The 20,926-nt window shown below is 56.4% G+C and overlaps 1 protein-coding gene across 1 annotated transcript in view; it reads right to left on the reverse strand.

The window, feature by feature from the left end:
* Positions 1-10,226: 10,226 nt before the first annotated feature.
* DISP3 (dispatched RND transporter family member 3) overlaps positions 10,227-20,926 on the reverse strand; it is a 49,143-nt gene continuing 38,443 nt past the window's right edge. Inside the window, exons 12-21 of the mRNA XM_027110731.1 lie at positions 20,285-20,421; positions 18,939-19,123; positions 17,005-17,135; positions 16,755-16,927; positions 15,635-15,761; positions 14,969-15,114; positions 12,819-12,978; positions 12,138-12,251; positions 11,538-11,704; positions 10,227-10,648 (exon numbers count right to left, since the gene is read on the reverse strand). Coding sequence (XP_026966532.1) covers positions 10,286-10,648; positions 11,538-11,704; positions 12,138-12,251; positions 12,819-12,978; positions 14,969-15,114; positions 15,635-15,761; positions 16,755-16,927; positions 17,005-17,135; positions 18,939-19,123; positions 20,285-20,421 — 1,703 coding nt within the window. The 3' untranslated portion in view covers positions 10,227-10,285. The remainder of the gene's footprint in view (positions 10,649-11,537; positions 11,705-12,137; positions 12,252-12,818; positions 12,979-14,968; positions 15,115-15,634; positions 15,762-16,754; positions 16,928-17,004; positions 17,136-18,938; positions 19,124-20,284; positions 20,422-20,926) is intronic.

A 20,926-nucleotide genomic window follows, 5' to 3' on the forward strand; every position in this document is an offset into this window, starting at 1 on the left:
TCCTCCGCACCCCAGGCTGCAACATGTCTGAGAGACGAATCTGGCCAAGGAGAGCTAGGAGCATGGTATTTACCCCCAGTGCCAGTGGAGGAATCCTGGGAGCTCCACACATTCAAAGCCCAGTTGAAAATCTGCAAGGAGCTTTGTGCTCCAAGAATAGGAGGGGGACAGGGAGCAGGGAAAAGAGCAGGCTGCTTATCCTTTGTTCCTCTCCCCTCTTGCCTTTTCCCAATTTTATGAGTTTTTATGAGATTTTGGAGCATTATATCTACTGCTAATATATAGTGTTTAGATAATTTAGGGTTCACATTTGAACTGTATTATAGACAGCTCAACAACCTCGAGGGCACACATGGAGCACTTTACAGATTGTTCTAAACATTGATCCATCCATTAGTAGACTAAGTGTCCACAGTCTGTTCACCCTCCTGACTGTTCTCGCTGACTCTGGGGTCATGAGATTTCCCAATCCACACTTACTCCCCTGTAAAATCAATTTCTCTCTCTCTCTGTCTCTTTCTCCTCCAACCTCTACTTGTTTGGCATACTCTTTGGAGACAAGGTCTCTGGATTCAGAACAGTGTTCTTTGGAGATGGAGTCAAAGCTTCTCATGGCCCCTTTAGAGACAGCAGTAGAGATGGGTAATGGTTTGTGCCTCATGAAATGACAGCAGTCAGGGATATGCCAACAAGAATTGAAGACCCTCCACCCTGCCTTTCTGAGTTGGGGCTGGGGAGCTCTGGGTTGGGCTGAGGGTTAAAGGACTTGATACTTGGAATGAACAGGGAAAGTGGAACACATTTGTGTTGCACCTTGGCTTGAATTCCCTTGGCCTGGGGAGTTGGGAGTCAGATAGGCATATGGTGGGACAAGAGAGGGTGCAGTGTTCACCTTGGGGCTCTAGGAATCTTGGAGGGTCACATAGATCCTTCACATGACTTTAGGGAGTCCCTGCAGGACTGGGATTGAGAGCTCTGTCTCAAGTTTACTTAACATTCCCATCAGCCATCTAGGCTACCTGCAAGTCATACAGGAAGGGATCTCCAAATCTGCCACAGCTGCAGGATTTTGCCATGGCCCACTCCTCCCTTCTGGCCTGAAGATGGTCCCTGTCAGCACTTTCCTTCTTTATGTAGATCAATAGGGCGCTTGAATATGACCTCAAGTTCAATTATGGCTTCAGTTATGGAATAAAGAGGCTGTTACTGCACACCTACCTCTTATTAAAAACACTGCACTGGGGGCTGGCAGAGACTGGACCTGGGGGAAATCATTAGCCTACTAATTTGAAATCAATTTAAAGTGCATTTGCTTAATGGTGTGAGCACTGTGAATTATCTATAAATTGTTAATTTAGTTGAATGTCACACTAGATTTTCATTTTATAAATTGCATTTTGGGGTTGGCAAATGTGTGTATCCTTCCTCCTCCCTCCCCCCCTTGCTTCCTCTCTTTTTCTAAAACAAAGCTTAATAATCCTGTCTTCTGGGATTCGACCCATAGCAGGAGGGTTGAACACAATTCAAGTCATAACAGGAGGCCTTGTGCATGACCACTCATCCTCCAGGAAGCTGACGCTGCCTTGTGAACAAGCCTGGTGAGTGACACATGGCCCTGTGACCCTTGTTCCCTCAGCCTGACAGCCAGCCCAGCCCCCAAAGCAAAACCACTCAGCTAACCCACAGTTGACTGCACACACACGTCGTAGCCCTCTAGGATCAGAAGAACCACCCAGCTGAGCCCAGCTTAATTTAATTAGCTCACACAATCATGAGCTAAATAAATTGTTGTTGTTTTAAGCCACTAGATTTTGAAGTGGTTTATTAGATGGCAAAAAATAACTGGTATATTGAGGCTCAGAGAGATCGTGTGGCTCACACAAGGTCGCGCAGCAGCTGTAGGTGGCACCCAGGCAGGCTGATGGTCTGATTAGCACACCACGGGGAAAGGATGTGTCCCGAGGTGTCAGATTCCTCAAAGTCTCCCTGGGACAAGGGGCCCACTAGGTGGGACCTCTGGAATTCAGTGACCCAGGAGACAAGGTGGGAGGAGTCTTACATCAGCGTCACCATTTGCTTTGAGACCCTGGGAGAAGTCACTTCACCCTGCTGAGCCTCGGTTTTCTACTCTGTAAAATGTGGTGGTAATAAGCCTGCCTTGCAAAGTTGCGAGGAACCCATGAGATTCTGTGAGTTGCACAGGGTTGTACACATTTTGGGGGTCTCTCTTTTTACTGTAATAATGTCATTGATGCTCTCTGTCCCCTCTGATACCACCTGCAACACCGAGGTGCTGAGGATCATTGCTCCCCGTGGAGGCAGTTACAAGTAGTAGAAATTGACCTTGGGAGTCAGCCAGCCTGGGTTAGACTCCCAATGCCGGGTGAAGGTGGGCGAGTCACTTTCTCTTCTGAGAAATGGGGATACACCTTCCTTCCAAGGTGGGTGGTGGGGTTGAAGTGAGCTCATGGGTGGAGAGAAAGCATGTGGAAGAGACCCAGTTACATCTCAGCTTCCTTCCCTCCATCCTTCCCTCCCCTGCCCGTTTCTGCCTGCCCTCACCAGGACAAGGCAGGTCAGTCCTGAAGGCGCTCAAGTAGGCAGAAGGGAGTGAGTGGGCACAGCCCAGTCAGAAACCCATCTCCTCTCCCTGAGCAAGCCAGGTGAGTACAGGCAGCATCTCTGTCAGGTAGATAGAATTGTGCAGAACAAAGGCTGCATTGACCTTCCGCTGACAAAACATGTCTTTCACCTCGAGTCCCTTTGAGAAGAGGCAGGGGAAGAGTCTAAAAGCAAGGAGGGGATGCAGGTAGCTGGAGAGTATGAGGTACCTGCTAACTCCTTCCCTGCAGTGAGACAAGGCACAGGCATCGCTCTGCCCCAGTTCTGATGTGATTATCCCCATTTAACAGGTGGGCAGATCGAGACTTGAAGGGGTAGGAAGTCCATTCAGTCAATAAGCATTTACAATGAACACAGTGTACGCCAGGAACTGGGGATACCCGGGCTTTGCCTTCACGGGGTGTGCCCTCGTGGGGAGAGAGACAAGTAGGAGGTCATTAAACATACAGGGCACAGGATGTAATGAACAATGCTTCCATCAGCTATTGCTGCAATAATGCTGCATAACGAATCTCCCCAAACTCAGTGGCTTAAAACAGTCATTAACGATGTCAGCTGAGATCTCAGTGGGCTAGGTCAAGACCACCTGGGCTTGGTCCAGGATACCGTGTGCGTCAAGTCTGCTCCATGTGTCTCTCAGCCTCCTGGAACCAGTGGGCTCCCTGGGGCATGCTCTTCCCATGGAGAGGAAGAAGCTCAGAGGGCAAGTCCCCTTGGACGGGCACATTTCAAGCCTTTGTTTGCTGCACTCTTGCTGCCATCCCAATGGACAACGCAAGTCACATGGCGAGACCCAACATCGATGGGACACGAAGACATATGCCACCCGTGGTCAGAGAGAAACTAGTCAGAGAGGGAGTAGTTCCTATTTATTGAAGCGCTTTGCTACTCCAAGCACCTAAATGCTATCCTGAGTTAGGAGAACTCTGTTTTAATAACAGTGATAACAGAAATTATGATGGTTTAGCAGCTCTCGCTATGGCCAAGCCCTTGGCATATATTACCTCATTTATTAATAAAACACAAAACCAGGGACTTCCCTGGCAGTCCAGTGGTTAAGACGCCGCGCTTCCACCGTAGGGAGTGCGGGTTCGATCCCTGGTCAGAGAACTAAGATCCCGCAGGCTGCGCGGTGCGGCCGAAAAAACAAAACAAAAAAGCCAACAAACAAAAACCCACAACAACCATTCATGATAGATATTGTTATTCTATTTAACAGATGAGAAAATGGGTTAAAATAGAGGAGATGACTTGCCCTAATTCACAGTTAATGGAGGCAGAGTAAGGAGGCTAACCCCCAGTTTCTGGAACTCCACACCAGGAGGGTCACAGACCCCAACTGCAACCTCTTTCTTTGTTGTTTTTTGTTTTTGTTTTTTTTTTTGCGGTACGCGGGCCTCTCACTGCCATGGCCCCTCCCGCCGCGGAGCACAGGCTCCGGACGCACAGGCTCAGCGGCCATGGCTCACGGGCCCAGGCGCTCCGCGGCACATGGGATCTTCCCGGACCAGGGCACGAACCCGTGCCCCCTGCATCAGCAGGCGGACTCCCAACCACTGCGCCACCAGGGAAGCCCTGCAGCCTCTTTCTATTACCCTGTGCTGCCCTCTTCCAAGCGTGCCCTCTGCCTGCTCAACTACAAAGAGGCGAGGGAGCGGCATCGAGCAATGCCACATTCCTGATCACTCCAAAGGCTCTTGGTCTCTTTGGCTCCAGAGCGGGTGATGGTCCACATCTCTACTCAGACACGGTGGCAGGGAGGCTGTTGCTAGCCCCACAGGACGCTGGCAGCGCCTGGGTTTAGAGCACTTCAGCTGATGTTTGTTGATGCCTTCTCGGGGTGGGGGCACACCTTCCTTCCTTCCTCACTGCTGTCCCTGCCCCACTCCATATCCTCCTGAGTGCATCCTCTTCCCCGCAGCCAGAGTGAACTTTCTAAGGAGTAAACAAAAACCATGTCTCGTTTCTGCTTTAAAAAAAAAAAAAATCCAGATAATATATTCCTGCTGTCAAAAAATGCAAGAGTGTGAGAAGATTTGTAATAAAAGTCTTCCTCCCGTGGCTGTCTGCCATCCGCCTAGTCGCCCCCGCCCTGCCCCTAATTCCCACAGGTAACTACTGCCTTAGTTTTTCTTGCATTCCCTTCAGTTTCTTTATGCATATACAAGCAAAATGAGCATACATTCTCTCTTCCACCCATTTTTTCAACATACTTTACACACACTTTTGCAACTTTCCTCTCTTTTAATATAGCTTGGTGGTTTTTCACATATCAGCACTTAGAGAGCTTCCTTATTTTTCGTTTATAGCCACAGAGTATCCTATTGTCTGAACGGACTGATCATAACTTATTTCATTTGTCACTGCACTGATGGACGTTTAGGAGCTCCCAATCCTTTGATATACTAGACAAGGCTTCAGGGAATAACTTGCCCTGTGGAACTTTATCCACAGGATAAATTCTCAGCGGTGGCACTGCTGAATCAAAAAGATCGTGCCATTGTGATATTTACTGCCAAATTCCCCTCCACGATGGTTGAACCAGTTTAAACTCCTACCAGCAATGCATAGGAGAGTCTGTTTGCATATGTAGCCTTGTCAACAGAGTGTGTTACCAAACGTTTAGATTTTTACCACTGAACAGGCATAAGATGGTCTTCAGCTTTAAAAACCCTTCACTGTGTCCCCATCCCCCTTGCATAGAGTCCAGCTTCCTTGGACAGTGTAGGGGTGAGCTCAGCCCTGTCCTTTCTCGAGGGCTCTTTCCCAGCCAGGGAGGTGGATGTAGACACAGCTCAACCAGAGCACGGGACTCGGTGTTCCAGTCAAAGAGCAGTGAGAAAAAAGACGGAGGCTTCAGGGAGGAGGTAGCATCTAAGCGGAGCCTTTAGGGGCAGGTCAGAGTTTGACAGGTGTCAGTGGAGGAAAAGAGAGGGGGACTGTGTGGGTGTAGACCACAAGGGAGATGGGGAATGTCTGGGGAGGGTGAAGAGCCCAGGATGGCTGGCGGACCTAGAAGGAGATGAGCCTGGAGAGGGGTCGGGGACAGGTCACGATGGACCTTGAATGTCACGTGAGAGAGAGTTGGGGATGTAACCTGTAAGTGATAGGAGCACAATGAAGGCTTTTGAGAGGGTGTGTGAAGTGGGTGGGTGGAGGGAGTGTTTAGCTAGGACTTTTGACTTAAAGTCAGAGAGAATATTACTCAAAGTGGCTTAAGGAGAAGGGGAATTTACTGCCTTATTTATGAAAATAATCTAGGGATACATTAGCCTCAGGCATGGCTGTATCTAGGGGCTTAAGTGATGTCATCAGAAATCTGTCTTTCACCCCTGGTTCTGCTTTCCTCTGTGTTGCCTCGTTCCCAGGCAGGCTCCAGTCTTTCCTCCCACAGCCTGGAAATATAGGTCAAAAGAGAGTGTATCTTTCCCAAGAAGATGCTCAGGGGACTGATTTGGGTCAGGTGTCAATTCCTCAACCAATCACTATGGCCAGGAGGATGGAATGCACTGATTGGCTGGGTCTGGGTCACATACCTACCCACCTGGTGGAGAAGGCGGGTAGGGATAATGTAAGGGGGTAACGGGAGGAGTGTGTATGGCGAGTTTGCCTCAGCTTCACCCGCATCACAAGGTCTGGATTGGGGGAGGATTCCCAAAGAAAAATCAAGGTGCAGTGTCCAGAAAAGGGAAGGATGGGCGTATGTCGGAGACAATTAAAGGTGGGGAAACCCAAGCAGAGGCTGTAGAGCTCAGGAAGAGGATGAGGGAACTAGAAGAGGTTCCTTTTGAGCTCCTCCCTTGGAGGTGTGGTGCGGGGCCCTGAGCGCCTCCTTGTGGCCGGGAGGCGCACCCCACCCGCTGCTGCAACCGGGTCCCAAGGTGAAAACTGCAGAGCTAGTCTCAGGCAGAGCCAGGCAGCCTTGGCGGGCAGGGCTGGGCAAAGACATCAGGCCCTATGCCAGCCCGAGACCTCCAGGCACGGTGGTGTGTGGACCCAGGGCCTCCAGATGCTGGGCTCCTATTTTAAGTCCGTTTGGAGTGGCTGGGTTTTCACATGACTCCACTGAGCCTTGAATGCCCAAGGCAGTGGTATTTAGCCTGCTGGAGAGGACATGAATGCCACTCTGAACTCCTCTGGAGGCCCCAGGAGGAAAAGGAGACTCGGTTCTATCTGGGCAACTTTCTCTGCAGTGACCGAGGCAGGACTGAGAGCTGTGCAGGCCATTCCATGCCTCTCTCTCGGGTCACTGGGTGGGGGGTGTGTGTGACTCTGAGCTTCTAGAACAGCCAGATGTTCTCTCCTGACCCAGTGTGTTGCCGCTTTCCCTGTCCGCTGCCCCCAGAAGCTCCAGCCTTGTCCCCTAAGATACAACGGAATCCCTCCTTTTATGCCTTAGCATCAGCCTGCGGTAGGCTGTCCTGTGGCTCAAGAAGGCCTGTGTCTGGTAGGACCAACCCCAGAGGCAAGGGAACTGGTCCTTATCCTTTATTTTATTTATTTATTTTAAGGCATTAACCTTCTGTTTATTTTTTTATACATCTTTATTGGAGTATAATCGCTTTACAATGTTGTGTTAGTTTCTGCTGTATAACAAAGTGAATCAGCTATACATGTACGTGGTCCTCATCCCTTCAATCCAGGGCAAGGACCCCTCTGCCAGCCCCAGACACAGGGCTTTGTGCCCCCACCCCTCACTCTTCTCCCTCACAGCTCTCTGGTTTGTGGTTAAATATCTGAGGGGTTCTTTTATTAAAGATTTTCCCCACCTCGACTGTAAGGTCCACGTGGTCAGGTCTGGGTCTGTTTTTGCGTTTTCTTGGATGGCTGAGGCCTGGAACAGTGACTGGCACATAGTAGGTGTTCAATAAATTGTTGTTGAGCAGATGACAGCTCCAGTGGGCGTCCTCCTGCTTATTGGACGTGAACATGACGAGAACAGGAGAGACTCACAGGAGAAGACGGCCACCGATGGTGGGCACTGGGGCAGTTTGATTTAAGGAGACTCAAATCCTGGCAGCATAGCCCTGGAAGGAGGCAGAGCCCCGGACATCACGCTGTCCCCTGCCCCACTTTGAAGGGCATTGAATCAGTGTGCAGTGGCTTGCTCTAGGTCACCCAGGCAGGGCTGGAACCTAGACTTGGATGCTGGACTCTCCCCTCTAGGCCTGGACTCTCCCTTCTCCAAGTAGCACACAGGTGGGTGACTGTGAAGGAGGGAGGACCCTGGTTGCCCAGTTGGCCTGGGGCTGGCTGCTTCTGTGAGTCAAATCTGCTTGCAGGAGAGGCTGTATCAGAGAGCGAGCACATACTCAGGAGCCATCAGCCTTGGGTGGGAATTCCAACTCTATCTCGCACAAGCTGTGTGACCTCAGGCCAGTTACTTCACGTCTCTGGGCTTCAGTTTTGTTAGCAGTGAAATGGGACAGAAACACTCCCTGCGAGAATTCCCAAGAATGCATGGATGGGGCCTGGACACGGCCAGCACTTCAAAGCACCCGGCTCTCAGTGATTTCCTGGCTTCCAAGTGAAGGAGAAAGAAGCAAGGGCTCAGGGGACCTTTGTAGGTGACAGGGGTCCCTCTCCATGGGCTCCCCTCATCGTCCTCTGCCCCTCCTTAGCCCACCAAATGCCTGCACACCCTCACAGACCCCAAGCTAACTGCTGTGCCTGAGCTAATGAAGGGCATCTCATTAATGCTTGGCAAAAGCTCATTAAGACCATGAGCTGTGGACTTCCCTGGTGGCGCAGTGGTTAAGAATCCGCCTGCCACTGCAGGGGACATGGGTTTGAGCCCTGGTTCGGGAAGATCCCACATGCCATGGAGCAACTAAGCCTGTGTGCCACAACTTCTGAGCCTGCGCTCTAGAGCCCGCAAGCCACAACTACTGAGCCCGCGTGCCTAGAGCCCGTGTTCCGCAACAAGAGAAGTCACCGCAATGAGAAGCCCGCACACCGCAACGAAGAGTAGCCCCTGCTCGCCACAACTAGAGAAAGCCCACGCGCAGCAACGAAGACCCAACCCAGCCATAAATGAATAAATGAAGAAAGAAAGAAAGAGGAAGAAAGGAAGGAAGGAAGGAAGAAAGAAAGAAACGCCCATCCTCCAGAAGGACCCATGCTGCCAACACCTTGCTTAGGAATTCCAGCCTCCAGAAGTGTGAGAGGATAAATTCCTGTTATAAGCCACCCAGTTTAGGGCACTCTGTTATGACAGCCGCAGACTAATACAAACCCTGAGAAGGGCGTCTGGCACTGTAAGTGCTGTGTCAACTTGTACCATTAATCGCGTTTGGTGTCTGTCTGATGCTCCCTCAGCAAATACCGAGCACCTGCTGGGCGCCAGGCATGCACTGGGCGGGGACATGGTGCTGCGTGTCTGTCGTGCACGCCCAGCACCCCCCGACCCCGGTCAATATTCACAGATGACCAGGTGAGCTGATCTGGAGACAACCCTCAGGGATGTCTACCCCACCCTAAGGGTTTAGTCCCAGCTCAGTCTGTGCCCAGCTTCCGAAAGCCCAGGGGCCAACGTCTGTCCCGAGGAAGAAGGTCACAGCACAATACCAGACGCGCTGAAGGGGCCGACGGACGTCCCTGTGGGGAGCCAGACGGGCCCCCTCCCACGGTGCTCCCCCAGTGGTACCCCGCCTCCTGAGCCTGCACAGCACTCTGTGACCCTGCTCCCCAGAGGGTCTGGCACCTTCCACCCCACCTCCATCTCCTTCCAGGCCCGGCCCCACCCCTCGTGCCAGGTTCCGGCCGGGCGGCATGCGAACACTTAGTTATTTCAATTTTAAGAATACGATGGAGCCAGCGATGCTTAAAATGCTCGTGTTAATGGCAGCGGTCTGCAGTTTCATTTCACTTTAATAAGAACCATCTGCTGTGAGCAGGCGGCAGGCACGGCCAGCTCCCCCTCCCAGGGGCTGCCCCCCTCCCCCAAATTCCAACCCCAGAGTCAGGTGGGGGAGGTAGGGGCTCAGATCTGTAAGGAAGGCTGTGCTGGGGCCCCATGGCTTCCAAAGAGCAGGAGCCCCTTGAGGCTGGGGCCAGGGGTGGGACATGCAGTACCCCAGGCCGGTCCCTCCGTGCTCCCCGGCCAGGACTAAAAGCCCTGGGGAAGATCACAGGACCACCCAGCACTGGCCGCTGTAAAACTGATGGGGAGGCGGGGGCAGGGAGCGCGAGGCCCTGCCCTTGCGCCCACTGTGCTCTTCCTGCAAAGTCCCCGAAGGAGGCAGCTCTGGCTGTGCCGCCACAGGTCAGTCACTTTGCCTCCTGATGCCTCAGTTTTCACATCTGTAGAATGGGGGAACTGTAACACCCACATCAGAAAGTTCTTGTGAGCACTGAGGCAGTGTACGAGGGAAGCCCCCTGAAAAGATCACCTGACCCTCATGGTGACCAGGCACAGGGGGAAGGCTGGTCTCTTCCGCCGCCAGGCATAGCCCAGGGCAGCTGCCAGCTTGACCACCCGGCGGTGGCTGGCACTGAGATGAAGGCAGTGTGGGTCACACAGGTGAGTGTCGCCTGGCCCAGGCCTGGGAACGTAACTAGCTGTAGCCAAGCTGGGAACAAAGTACCCCTGGGGTCAGAGAACGAGCATCTCGTCCCCGACCCACTGGACCAAAGGTGTGCAAAGCCGGACGTAGTGCCAGGGCTATAGGGAGGTCCCATCGGGCAGGGGGATCTTATAGCCGCTCTGGAGGAGCAGCAGGCAGGCGCCCAGCCCCAGGGCCCCTGCCAGGAGCACGGCACCCAGGGCTTTGAGGAAGGAAGTCCTGGTCCGGGTGAAGGAGCCGGGCGCCATGATGCCGAGCAGGGCTGTGCTGACCGTGAGCGTGTAGAGGATGGAGACTCCAGTGTTGAGTGCGACGATCTTGCCAAACTTGGCAAACGGGGCGATGATGCAGAAGAAGAGGGGCACCGTGGCGATGACTGTGGTGAGGGCGCTGGAGACGATGGCCACGCCCACATGCCGCACAGCCTCCAGCGTCCGCCACTGGCGCTGCGAGTGGGCATCCTGGGTGTGGGTGAGAGAAAGCTGGGGCCCCAGAAGCAGGAGGGGGTGCCTCCCTGCCTGGGGCTTTGGAATGGGGGCTTGGACCCGGGATGAACACGCATCGCTGTCCAAGGCCAGCCTTGCCCTCACGGGCTCCCCATTCCACCTCCGTGAACGGGGGTGATAACAGCACCTGCTCCCTGGGGTTGGCGTGAAGCTGAAGCGGTTCCCCTGCAGCAGCTCACGGTGCACAGCACACAGTAGGGCGTGTTAAATGTGGCTATGACAACCAGAGCATTGATGACTGCACAGGAGGTCCTCAAACATGTGAGCCGTGATTGGAACTGATTTCCTTCTTCTGACCAAGAGCAGCTAAATGTATAACCGATTTAATTTACATATTTATGAATGTTTCACACCAACACAATTCCAAACTAAGAAAAGCCAAAAACTTTACGAGACCCAGAGCTAGTTTTGGCACTGGTACACGGGCATGTCCTCCCTAAGCCACAGGGTCCAGTGGGGGCAGGGGTTGGTGGCCTCAGGGTCACGACTAGAAGGGCTCAGACTTGCTTCCCGGGCTCCAGAGTGAGACTTAGACTCAGGGAACCGAGAAGCAGGAAGGGCCCTTGGACATCGCCTGGTTCAACCCCTCATGCTCACTCAGGGAGACAAAGGCTGGGGGCAGTGGGCCCGCCCACCACCCACCACCCACAGCGATGCTTGGGTGGGGCTGCTTTAGAACTTGAGTCCCCTGGATGTGGAGAATGGCCCTGGAAACTGAGCCTCCTGGAATACATCCTGGCTGGGCGTTGGGTACCAGGGGTGTCCAGTTACTCTTGGGGGTCCTCATTGGCACCGAGGGGGGAGAAGATTTGCTGGGGAGCGGTGGGGCAGCCAGGGTGCTCACCTCGGCCTGGTGCGGGGGCAGGTTCTCTCCGGCCAGCAGATAGCCCTCGACCAGATGCACGCAGTAATCCACGGAGGAGCCGACGAGGATGGACAGGGAGATGGCTTCCACGGCGCCCATCTCCCAGCCGCTCCAGTACATAACGGTCACCACGAGGCAGACGCTGCCTACGGGGCGCGGGAGGCGGCAGGGAGGCAGCTTGGACCTGGTCCCACCCATACAGTCCTGGAGGATTGCTGGACAAATTCTAAGGGCCCCTGGGGAAGGTGGTAAAGTCTACAGTGGAGGCCCCAGCTCTGGTGACAGGTGCGATGAGTAGGGACAGGGCCAGAGAGAGCTGGGTTGGGGGGGGGGGGCTGCTGAAAGAGGGGACAAGTGTAGCAACATGTCCCTGGGACGAGAGCTACCACCTGGTGACACCTGGCTCCCCTCGGGGAGCACATGGTCCTATGAATGACTGTCACAGAGGCTCTTTTTGCTTGGGGTGGGGAGTCGGGAAACCTTCACTGAAAAGACGGGACAGTTAAGGGTGGAGAGAAACCTCCTGACCGGAAGCCACCAGCGAGACCCCTGCCCGCTCCCGACACCCGGGCCACTTACCCAAGATGCTCAGGAGCACGGGCAACAGGAGCAGCACGTGGGTGGTGAACACGGTCACCGCAGCCACGCAGATGAGCAAGGAGAGGGCCAGGCCGTACAGGGCGCTCTGCACCCCTGGAAGGGAGAGGAGGGGGCCCTCAGCTGGGCTGCACCGGGGGGCACCCACAGTCCCCTCACCCTCATGGACCAGAGGTACTGGGGTTATGCAGACGGGCACCGTCACAGCTAGCTGTGCCACTCTGGGTGAGCCGCTTGACTTCTCTGAGCCCCCATTTCTTCATCTGTAAAATGGGGTAATGATAGTACCTACTCCCTAGGCCTCGTTTGGAGTTTAAAGAGATGACATAGGTCAGGCCTCAGCCAGGGCTTGGCATCAAGAAGGGCTCCAAATGAGAGACCACTGCCGTGAGGGTCATTACCGTTACTTTTTAGGTGGCCGAATTCAGGATCAGAGAATGTGGCCCCCAAGCAGGAGGGGACCCAAACTCTGGGCTCTGATCAGTGCTCCCGGCCACTGTGTCATCCCAGTTTCTCCAGGGCTCTCGGCCAGAACTGAGAAGACAAGTGTGGCTCAGACAGGCCAGGTCGTGCCCTTCCTGCTCTAGGTCACCTCCCCGTGTCCCTGCTGCCAGCGCCCACCCCACCGGGACCCTGTGGGGTGCGGGCTGGGCTGCCACTTGCCTATGATCTCCATGAAGATCCGCTTCCAGTGCTCACAGGTCTGGAAGCCGCGGTGCAGGGCTGAGCCCTCGGGGACCGTCTTCAGCTGCTGCTGCAGGAAGCTCTCCCAGCGCAGGTAGTCCGAGTAGGTCTGGAAGGAGGACTTGCCCTTGTACGTGGTCTGCGGGGACATAAGCCAGTGAGACAGGCGGGCAGCTGTGGCCCACTCTGCTGCCCTGGCGATAGCTGGTCTGCTCTGTGACAGCTGCAGCTGGCCTCTGGCCACTTGCAAAGAGAGTGCGCTGTGTGAAGGGTGAGCCCATCTGAGATCACTTCCCACCAGCCTCTGGGTGCACGTGTGACTCTCACAGCAGCGGCAGGTCCCCATTCAAGCAAAGTCCCTGTCCCTTTCCAACAGAACCACCTCCAACTTCCAGAGCCCCCCAGCTCTGCATCCCACCCTCGGCCCACGCTGTCCCTCTGCCCTCTGCACAGCTTGCTCCCACCCCTCCTTCAAGCCTCGTAGGTTTCCGTCTCCTCTAGGAAGCCTTCCTTGATGCCCCAAGATGGTCATCTTCTGGGCTCTGCGAGTCCTCGGTGATTCCCCATCACAGTTCTCGTCACTGCCCGGCAACTTGCCCCTCCTCTCCTGGCTGGACTGTGAGTCCGGGAGGGCAGGTGACCTGTCTGGTTCACGGCGCCCAGCTCTGGAACATTTATAGATGTTACCTCGCTGGTCCCATCCTGCTCTCCCTGAGCACAAACCAGTGTACAGCGTGTCTGCGTGCACGTGTGTGTCTGCGTGCTGGTGGGGGAGCCTGAGCAGGGATTCTCTCCTCCAACTGTCTGCGGCTTCGGCCTTTTTGATAAAGGAGGGAAATTCAGACGCCGGCTACAACATGGATGGATGTGAAGAACGCTGTGCTACGTGAAACGAACCAAGCACGAAAAGAACAGCGCTGTGGGATTCCGCCTCCGTAGTCAAATCCATGGGGGCAGAAAGCAGTGGTGGCTGGAGGAGGTGCCTGGGGAGTCCGTGTTTCATGGGGACAGTTTCAGTGTTGCAAGATAAGAAGCTTTACAGATGGATGGTGGTGATAGCTGCACAACGCTGTGACTATGCTTAATATTACTGAACTATACACTTAAAAATGGTCTAAATGGCCAACTTTATTCTGTACATTTTACCACAATTTTAAAAAGCTACGTGGGGCTTTGAAGTGGTGTCTGCGTTAGCCTGGGGCTCACTGAGGGCTGGGAGGGGGTCTGGGTTCTCCTCGCGGTGGCCAGGGGTTTGGCTGCTCCTGCAGTGAGTGGCACAGGTGGTGGGCCAGAAAGTAGGGCTGGGGCCGAAGAACAAGAATCGCCCTTGGCACGTGAATTGAAGGTTCCCCAACACCTTCACGTGACTGACCTACCCTAGCTTCTCGATGACTGCCAGAGGGCGGGCAGGGAGCCGTAACCCTAATCTTTAGAGGAGGAACTGGAGGCTAGAGGGGATGAGTGTTGTGCTCAAGGACACAGAGCGCAGCAGGATCAGAGCCAGGACTGGACCCCAGGGCTCAGCACGGAGGCAACAGGGGCAGACCTGGCAAGTCTCACAGTGCCAAGTGCTAGGGCCAGGCCCGCAATGCCCAGGTCGGGGATGTGCGTGTGTGCAAGTGTGCATATGTGTGTGCATGGGGGTGTGCATGGGTGTGTGTGCATGGGTGTCTCCTTGGCAGAGCCTAGGGGCTGAGAGAGGAAGCAGTGAAGTGTCGAATGGCTGGTCCCATCTTCCGATCTCTCCTGGGGGGGCCCAGCTCGGGGGCTCTGTGGTCCCAAACCTGCCCCCTCACAGTGGCAGAGGGGAGTGTCCTGGACTGTCACCTGCCCCCGGAAAACGATGTGGACCTCCGGCTGTGGGGGAGGGAGGGTGCTGGGGGGTGGGTGGCGTCCCGTGTGGCAGAAAGGCCGAGCTTGGTGGTCAGACGGCTGGTTTAGCACTTGGTGCTGGCGCTCACCAACCCCATGGCCTTGGACAAGCAATTTCACCCCTCTTGGCCTCAGTCTCCCCTCTGAAGAACAGCCACTCTGCTCTGATCTGGGATGAGGTCCGGGGATCCGCGGTGACACTGCACTCTGTGAGGTCAGCACACTGCCCTGCACCCGGTGGCCCACCCGGGGCTCACCGACTCGAAGGCCATGGAGATCCACTGCACTCGGCCATCCTTGACGCCCACGGCCCCGTGTGACAGCTGCCCTGGGAGCAGGTGGGGCTCAGGCAGCTCCTTGCACTCGGGGTGCAGCATCTGCAGGAAGGAGGAGATGCTGTAGCCTGCGGGGAGAGGGGAGAGGTGGGTCGGGGCGGGGACCGAGAAGGGAGCACCTCTTCCCCCGATCCTGCCTGCGCATGTGTACTTACCCATCTGGGTGTGTATGCACAGGGGCACGCACCCTTCCCCCAACCTCCTAGTTTAAAAAGTGTCTGGAACCACTGGCAATGCCATCGGGAAACCTACAACACCTATTAGCCGTCAGGGCAGAAACTGACATCTCGTGCCTTCTCAGGAAGAGCCCTGGCCGGACCCAGGTCATTGTCTGTGCCGGCTCCCAGCCTCGCTCCCAGTTCTGGAAAAGCTCCTCCTGCAGGTGCGCCCTGCACACCACACCCCCGCCAACGCCCATGCGGCTCTGCACCAGTTCACCTTTAGGCACGAGCCCGCTCTCATCTCAAAGATTCGCACGCCCCCCACCCTAGCGTGGACACACGTAAGCTTGGACACATGTCTGCAGACGCCCTCACGCCAGGCACATGCGCCCTCGGGGCTGTCCACCCTCGGGTCCCCCACACGCACCTGAGGGCAGGCACTGGGCCCCGCCCGGCTTCACCAGCTCCGAGTTCCCCGCGATGGCCTTGCAGAGGCGACACAGGTGCCCGATTTCTTTGAAGAGGTCAAAGCTGCTGTCGTAGATGACGCTGCCCTTTCCCAAGGAGACACAAGCCAGTGCTCAGTGAGTCGGGAACTCAATCCTGGGCCCCACCCCCGGGAAGGAACCTCTGGCAGCTCCTGCTACCGTCGTCGCCAGCACTTGGAGCCCTCTGCCTGGTCACCCGCGGTCCTGCCGGAGCCTGCTCTGCCCTGCCCCTGGCAGCACCTCTGCTGCCACTGCTGCCCACCCGCACGGGCCCCCTCAGCCTCCCCTCCTTGATCTTACTCACCACGCACTCACCTGGGCTCCCTGCCTTCCCCTCTCCCTCGGCACAGCCGAGTCCCACCTGTCCTCCAGCGCGGGCCTCCTCTCCTCCCTGCCTCCCCAACCCTCCTCTGAACACTTGCGGACTCCCGATCCAGACTGGACAGATCTCCTCTGACCCCACCTGGCTCCCGAATTACTTTCTGTCTGAAACCCTGTACACCCAGCCAGGCTGACTTCCCAAGGCAGGGGTCATGACCAAGAGTACCGACGTCCACGGTCCTTCCCACCATGTCTCAGTACCCACCAAGTGCCAGGCACAGACCTAGTCACACCTCCGTGTCAGTTCCTCTCCCGTCCGACGCCCAAGAGCCCAGCTCTGGCACAAACACGTACAAGGTGGGGAGACCACCCCGAGCGAGGGCACCATGGCCGAGGCACGCAGCAAGGGCTGTGGGCACAGGGAGGGCCCCGTGCAGGAGGAGGAGGGCAGGGAGGCTTTGCACATCTGTACTGCCCTCACCTCCGTGCCACCCCTAATGATGCGGGGCCGCTGGCTCAGGCCCCACTGTACCCAGATTCCTGGGCGATTCTGAGAGCTCAACGCTGCTCAGTCCTCAAGAGAAATGGTGCCGCGTAGCGGAGCCTGTGGGCCAGGTGAGCAGCCAGGGAGCCGAGAGGGGGTGTGTGGAGCCGGGTCGGCGGGCCCTGGGCTGGCGCTAGCTTGCAAGTCTGGTGTGGCCGGGCCCTCTGGCATCTGCCCAACGTGGGCACGCGTACCGGGTCTCCGATGACATGGTTGTCCACCTGCCGCGTGCGGTTGATGCCAACGATGCCAAAGACCACGAAGACCATGGCCCCCGTGTCCACGAGCGGCCGCACCGCCGGCTTCCCACAGCCCGTGTTCACGCAGGGGTTGAAGCCGAAGGTGGCAGAGGGGTGGGCCTTGGGCACTGCGGAGGGAGTCACAGCTGTATGGGAAGGCGGGGCCCAGCCTCCCAAGGCCCCGCGGCGGCCTCCCCGCGTGTACCTTTCTCGCTGGGCACGTAGAAGAAGCCTTTGGTCGGCCCATCGGGGCTGGAGCCGAGCAGGCAGCCAGGAGGGGCCGCACACACACGCCCGTGGAAAGGGGGCTTGTGGGACTGGGCAAAGTACAGCTTCCTGTGGAGGCAAAGGAGGCGAGGCCAGGACTGAGGCCAGGAAGGCCAGGAGCAGTGGAGGAGGGGAGGCACAGGCGGCTGTGAGCAGGGGCTGGAAGAGCGCAGGGGACGGACTCGGGCTCCCCCAGCACAGGGATTTAATCTTAGGTTCCGGCCTGGGGTTTGGACACCTGTTCTAGTCCCGCCCCTGCCAAGGCCCACCCTGTGGTCCTGCTCAAGGCACTTCCCCTCTCTGCATGTGTCTCCTCGCCTGTGGCAGGAGGGGTGGAAGAGACCAGCAGCTTCCAAACGGTCCTCAAGGGGCCCCAGGGCTAGCCTTGGGGGTCGGTGCTCAGAAGCCCCCTGCCCCACTTTAACCTGAACAGTGACAGAGCCTCAAGATTCTGTTTGAAGAAAGGATTCCACGGTTAGCTTATTCACCACTGGACTTGATGTAGCTCAAGGCTCTTTCTAGAATGTTCTAAGCTCAGCCAGGCAGCCTGACCCCAGTGGCTACTGTGTATGTGCAGCGTGAGCCCGACCATGGAGGGGAGGCAGAGGGACCCCCTCATGCCCCGAGCCGAGATGTGCCAGGCCAGAAGGGCCCAGTGAGCCCATCTTGGTCATCCCCCTGCCCCAGGCATCAGCCTCGTGTGGGCGTTCAATGTCCTGAGGCCAGGCCCTGTCAGAGACCGTGGGTCCCTGGTGTCACCAGTGCAGGCCCCGCGCTGCTGTCCTCTGGACCACAGCAGCAGTGCGCTCTTCCTTTCAGAGCACGTATTGTAATTTGCAATGACACTGTGCTGTCTCCCGAGGGCAGGAGTCACATCTGTCGTTTCCCATCCCCAGCACTAGCCCCGTGCCCGTTCACAGTCGGTGCTCAGTGTTAAATGAATGAATGGATGAGAGACAGGCCCTCGGCTGACACAGCCTCAATGGTCAGAACGTGGCGGGGGGAACCTGGGAAAAGATGGCCCCAGCTGGCTCAGAGACCCCCGGGGCACGGAGTGCAGTTGATCATTAGGTGTTCATGGGGACTTACTTCGTGCCAGGCACCAGGTAGGGCGTGCGTATTCAGTAGGTAAAGACAACAGACACGGGCTCTCTCCCATCACCTTACAGTCCGAGGGAGGGGGAACGTTCAGTAATTGTTTTCTGAATTAACTGTAGGTATTGAGAGCGTGGATAGTGGCTTGGAGAGGAATGCAGAGTGTACTCATTCATTCATTCATTTACTCAGCAAGTGTTTCCTGAGCACCCGCTACCTAGCACCAGGTGAGGGGACACAGCACAGAACGGTAAGCTGCTCACGCAGGATGCCTGCGTGCTCCTGAGCAAGGACAGGTAATAAACCAGCAGGTCAGTATGATTCCAGGTGGTGGTAGAAGCCAGAACGAGAGCAGCGGGGTGATGTATGGGGAGAGGCGGGTGCGGCTATTTTCCCCAGGGAGGGAAACCTTGTTGGGGGTGGGTAGGCATCTCGGTAAGGACCTGAATCTTGAGAACAAGTCAATCCCGGGAGGAGCTAGGGGCAAGCAGCCTAGGCCCAGGGAATAGCAAACGCAAAGGCTCTGCGTTGGGAACTGCTTGGCGTGCTGAGGGGCCAGACAGCCGCCGCGCCTCCCGCGGGAGCCATGCAGAGTGAAGGCAGCAGGTGGGGGAGCGAACTGCGGGCCTGGCGTCTTGGCGTCCCCGATCCCCAGTCCTGGGCGAGAAGCATCTGAACAGATGGGTAGAAATGGACTGGGGTTTCTGAAAGGTGTCGTGGGAGGGGCAAACGAGTGGGCCGGGCTGGTGGAAACCAACTTATCTGCGAGGCTGTTACCGGGTGTGCTGGTGCTCCTTGGCGGCCACGTAGAAGCTAAAGTCAAACTTCCAGCCCCGCTTGGTGTCGCAGGCCAAGGTCGTCACCATCCACCTGCCGGAGGGGCTCGCCGCCTGGAGCAGCCCTACTGTAGACATACAAGCGGTCAGCTTCTTGGTGAAGTTACCAAAAGGCGCTCTATACACCTAAGCAGTGGATTGACAGAGACAAGACAGGTGACTCTGGGAGGCTGCCTTGGCCTGGGCCCAGCCTCAGGCTCGGTCCCCTCCCTCCTTGGAGCGCTCGCCGCCCCCTGCCCCCATTCCAGCCCCCAGAGTCGGGGGGTAGAGACCTGGGCAGAGGCGCAGGAGGCCTGGGTTCAAGTTTAAAGACGGAGCAAATCCTTCCCTTCCTCTCTGAGCCTCAGTCCTTCCTTCAGCTGAGGATCTACTCCAAGCCAGGCCCTGAGCTGGGCTCTGAGGATGTGGCTGTGAGCCAGACAGGCTTGGTCCCTGCCCTCCTGGAGCTGCCAATTATGATGGCTTCAGATTCTTTGAAGGGCCTTGAATTAACTATTAGGCCGATAAGGCACAGGACGAATGGGGCAGTGGAAGAGGAGGCCAAACTGGTAAGGATGGTCAGGATAGGGTCCTAGGAGGAGGTGACATTTGGGCTGAATGGGGAGCCAGCCACGCATGAAGCTGGAAGGAAAGCCCTCCAGGCAGCGAGAACCGCAGTGCAAAGGTCAGAGCCAGGGAACGCCTCACACACCCCATCTTTCGAATGGAAATATAAACCCCGAACAAATGAGTTGACATGTGGAACTGTCACCCAGGAGGTGTAACATGTTAAAGAAACACAAATTATTCCTGAGAGGAAAAATCAGAGGCCTGGGTTGGCCCTGGGAGCCCCTTTTCTGGGGCGCTAGAACAGACGGCTGAGAACAACCACCTAACTAACAGCTCCCATTTTACTGGGCACTTACTATGTTCCAGATGTTACAGAACGCACAGGCCTTGCCTCACGTACCTCCAACATCCCTGGCTGGTACCTTTCATGTCCCTGTATCACAGATGAGGAAACTGAGGCTCAGAGAGACTACATAATCTTCCCAAAGACATACAGGTTATAAATGGCAGAGCCAGGACTCGAACCCAGGCCTGGCTGACTCGGCAGCCCGTGCTCTCACCACTCTGCAGGTCCCTGCCACAGGCCTGGCTGACGGTGGGAGAGGGTCCTCACCTGCCTGGAGCAGCTCCATCCTCGCAGGCCCTGCCCCCACCCCCATGTGGCCAGTGCCCACCAGTGTGGCACTGAGGGCCCCCTCCCCTGGTAGTGGCAGCTCACTTAACAACAGCCAGGCTCACCTGGAAGGAGGGCACCTCCCCGTCCCCAGAGGACACGGTCTGCCAAGGGCCAGGCAGGCTGGCGTTGAGGGAGAACCTGTAGACAGCCGGGTGGCCTTTGCTCTTCACCTTGGAGACGTACACAGTGCCCGGGGAGTCTAGGGACAAATGAGGGGAGGAGGAGGGACAATCACCTCGACTGGCTTCCCCTAACCCTGCAACAGCCCAGCCTCTGCTCTGTTGACTGAGGAGCTGAGCCTGACCTTGGGGTCATCTCTGAATGGTGGCTCTGTTCCTCTCTACCGGACCGAGCCCATGGCAATGATGGGGGACTGGTTGTTGGTGGTGGACACTGGATGGGGTGGAGGTATAGATGGAGGGGAGGTGGTGGTGGACACTGGATGGGGTGGAGGTATAGATGGAAGGGAGGTGGTGGTGGACACTGGATGGGGTGGAGGTATAGATGGAGGGGAGGTGGTGGTGGACACTGGATGGGGTGCAGGTATAGATGGAGGGGAGGTGGTGGTGGACACTGGATGGGGTGGCAGCACGGGTAGAGGGAGTGACAGTGATGGTGGGAGCCATGGTGTGGTGTGCCAGTAGGAACTAGGGTAGTGGAAGTGACACCAACATCAATGCCCCAGGCCTGGCGTGAACGGTGGG

This window comes from Aethalodelphis obliquidens, unplaced genomic scaffold (genome assembly GCF_003676395.1).
Source record: "Aethalodelphis obliquidens isolate GAN/ISIS:26980383/991018 unplaced genomic scaffold, ASM367639v1 scaffold9, whole genome shotgun sequence".
Lineage (NCBI taxonomy): Eukaryota > Metazoa > Chordata > Mammalia > Artiodactyla > Delphinidae > Aethalodelphis > Aethalodelphis obliquidens.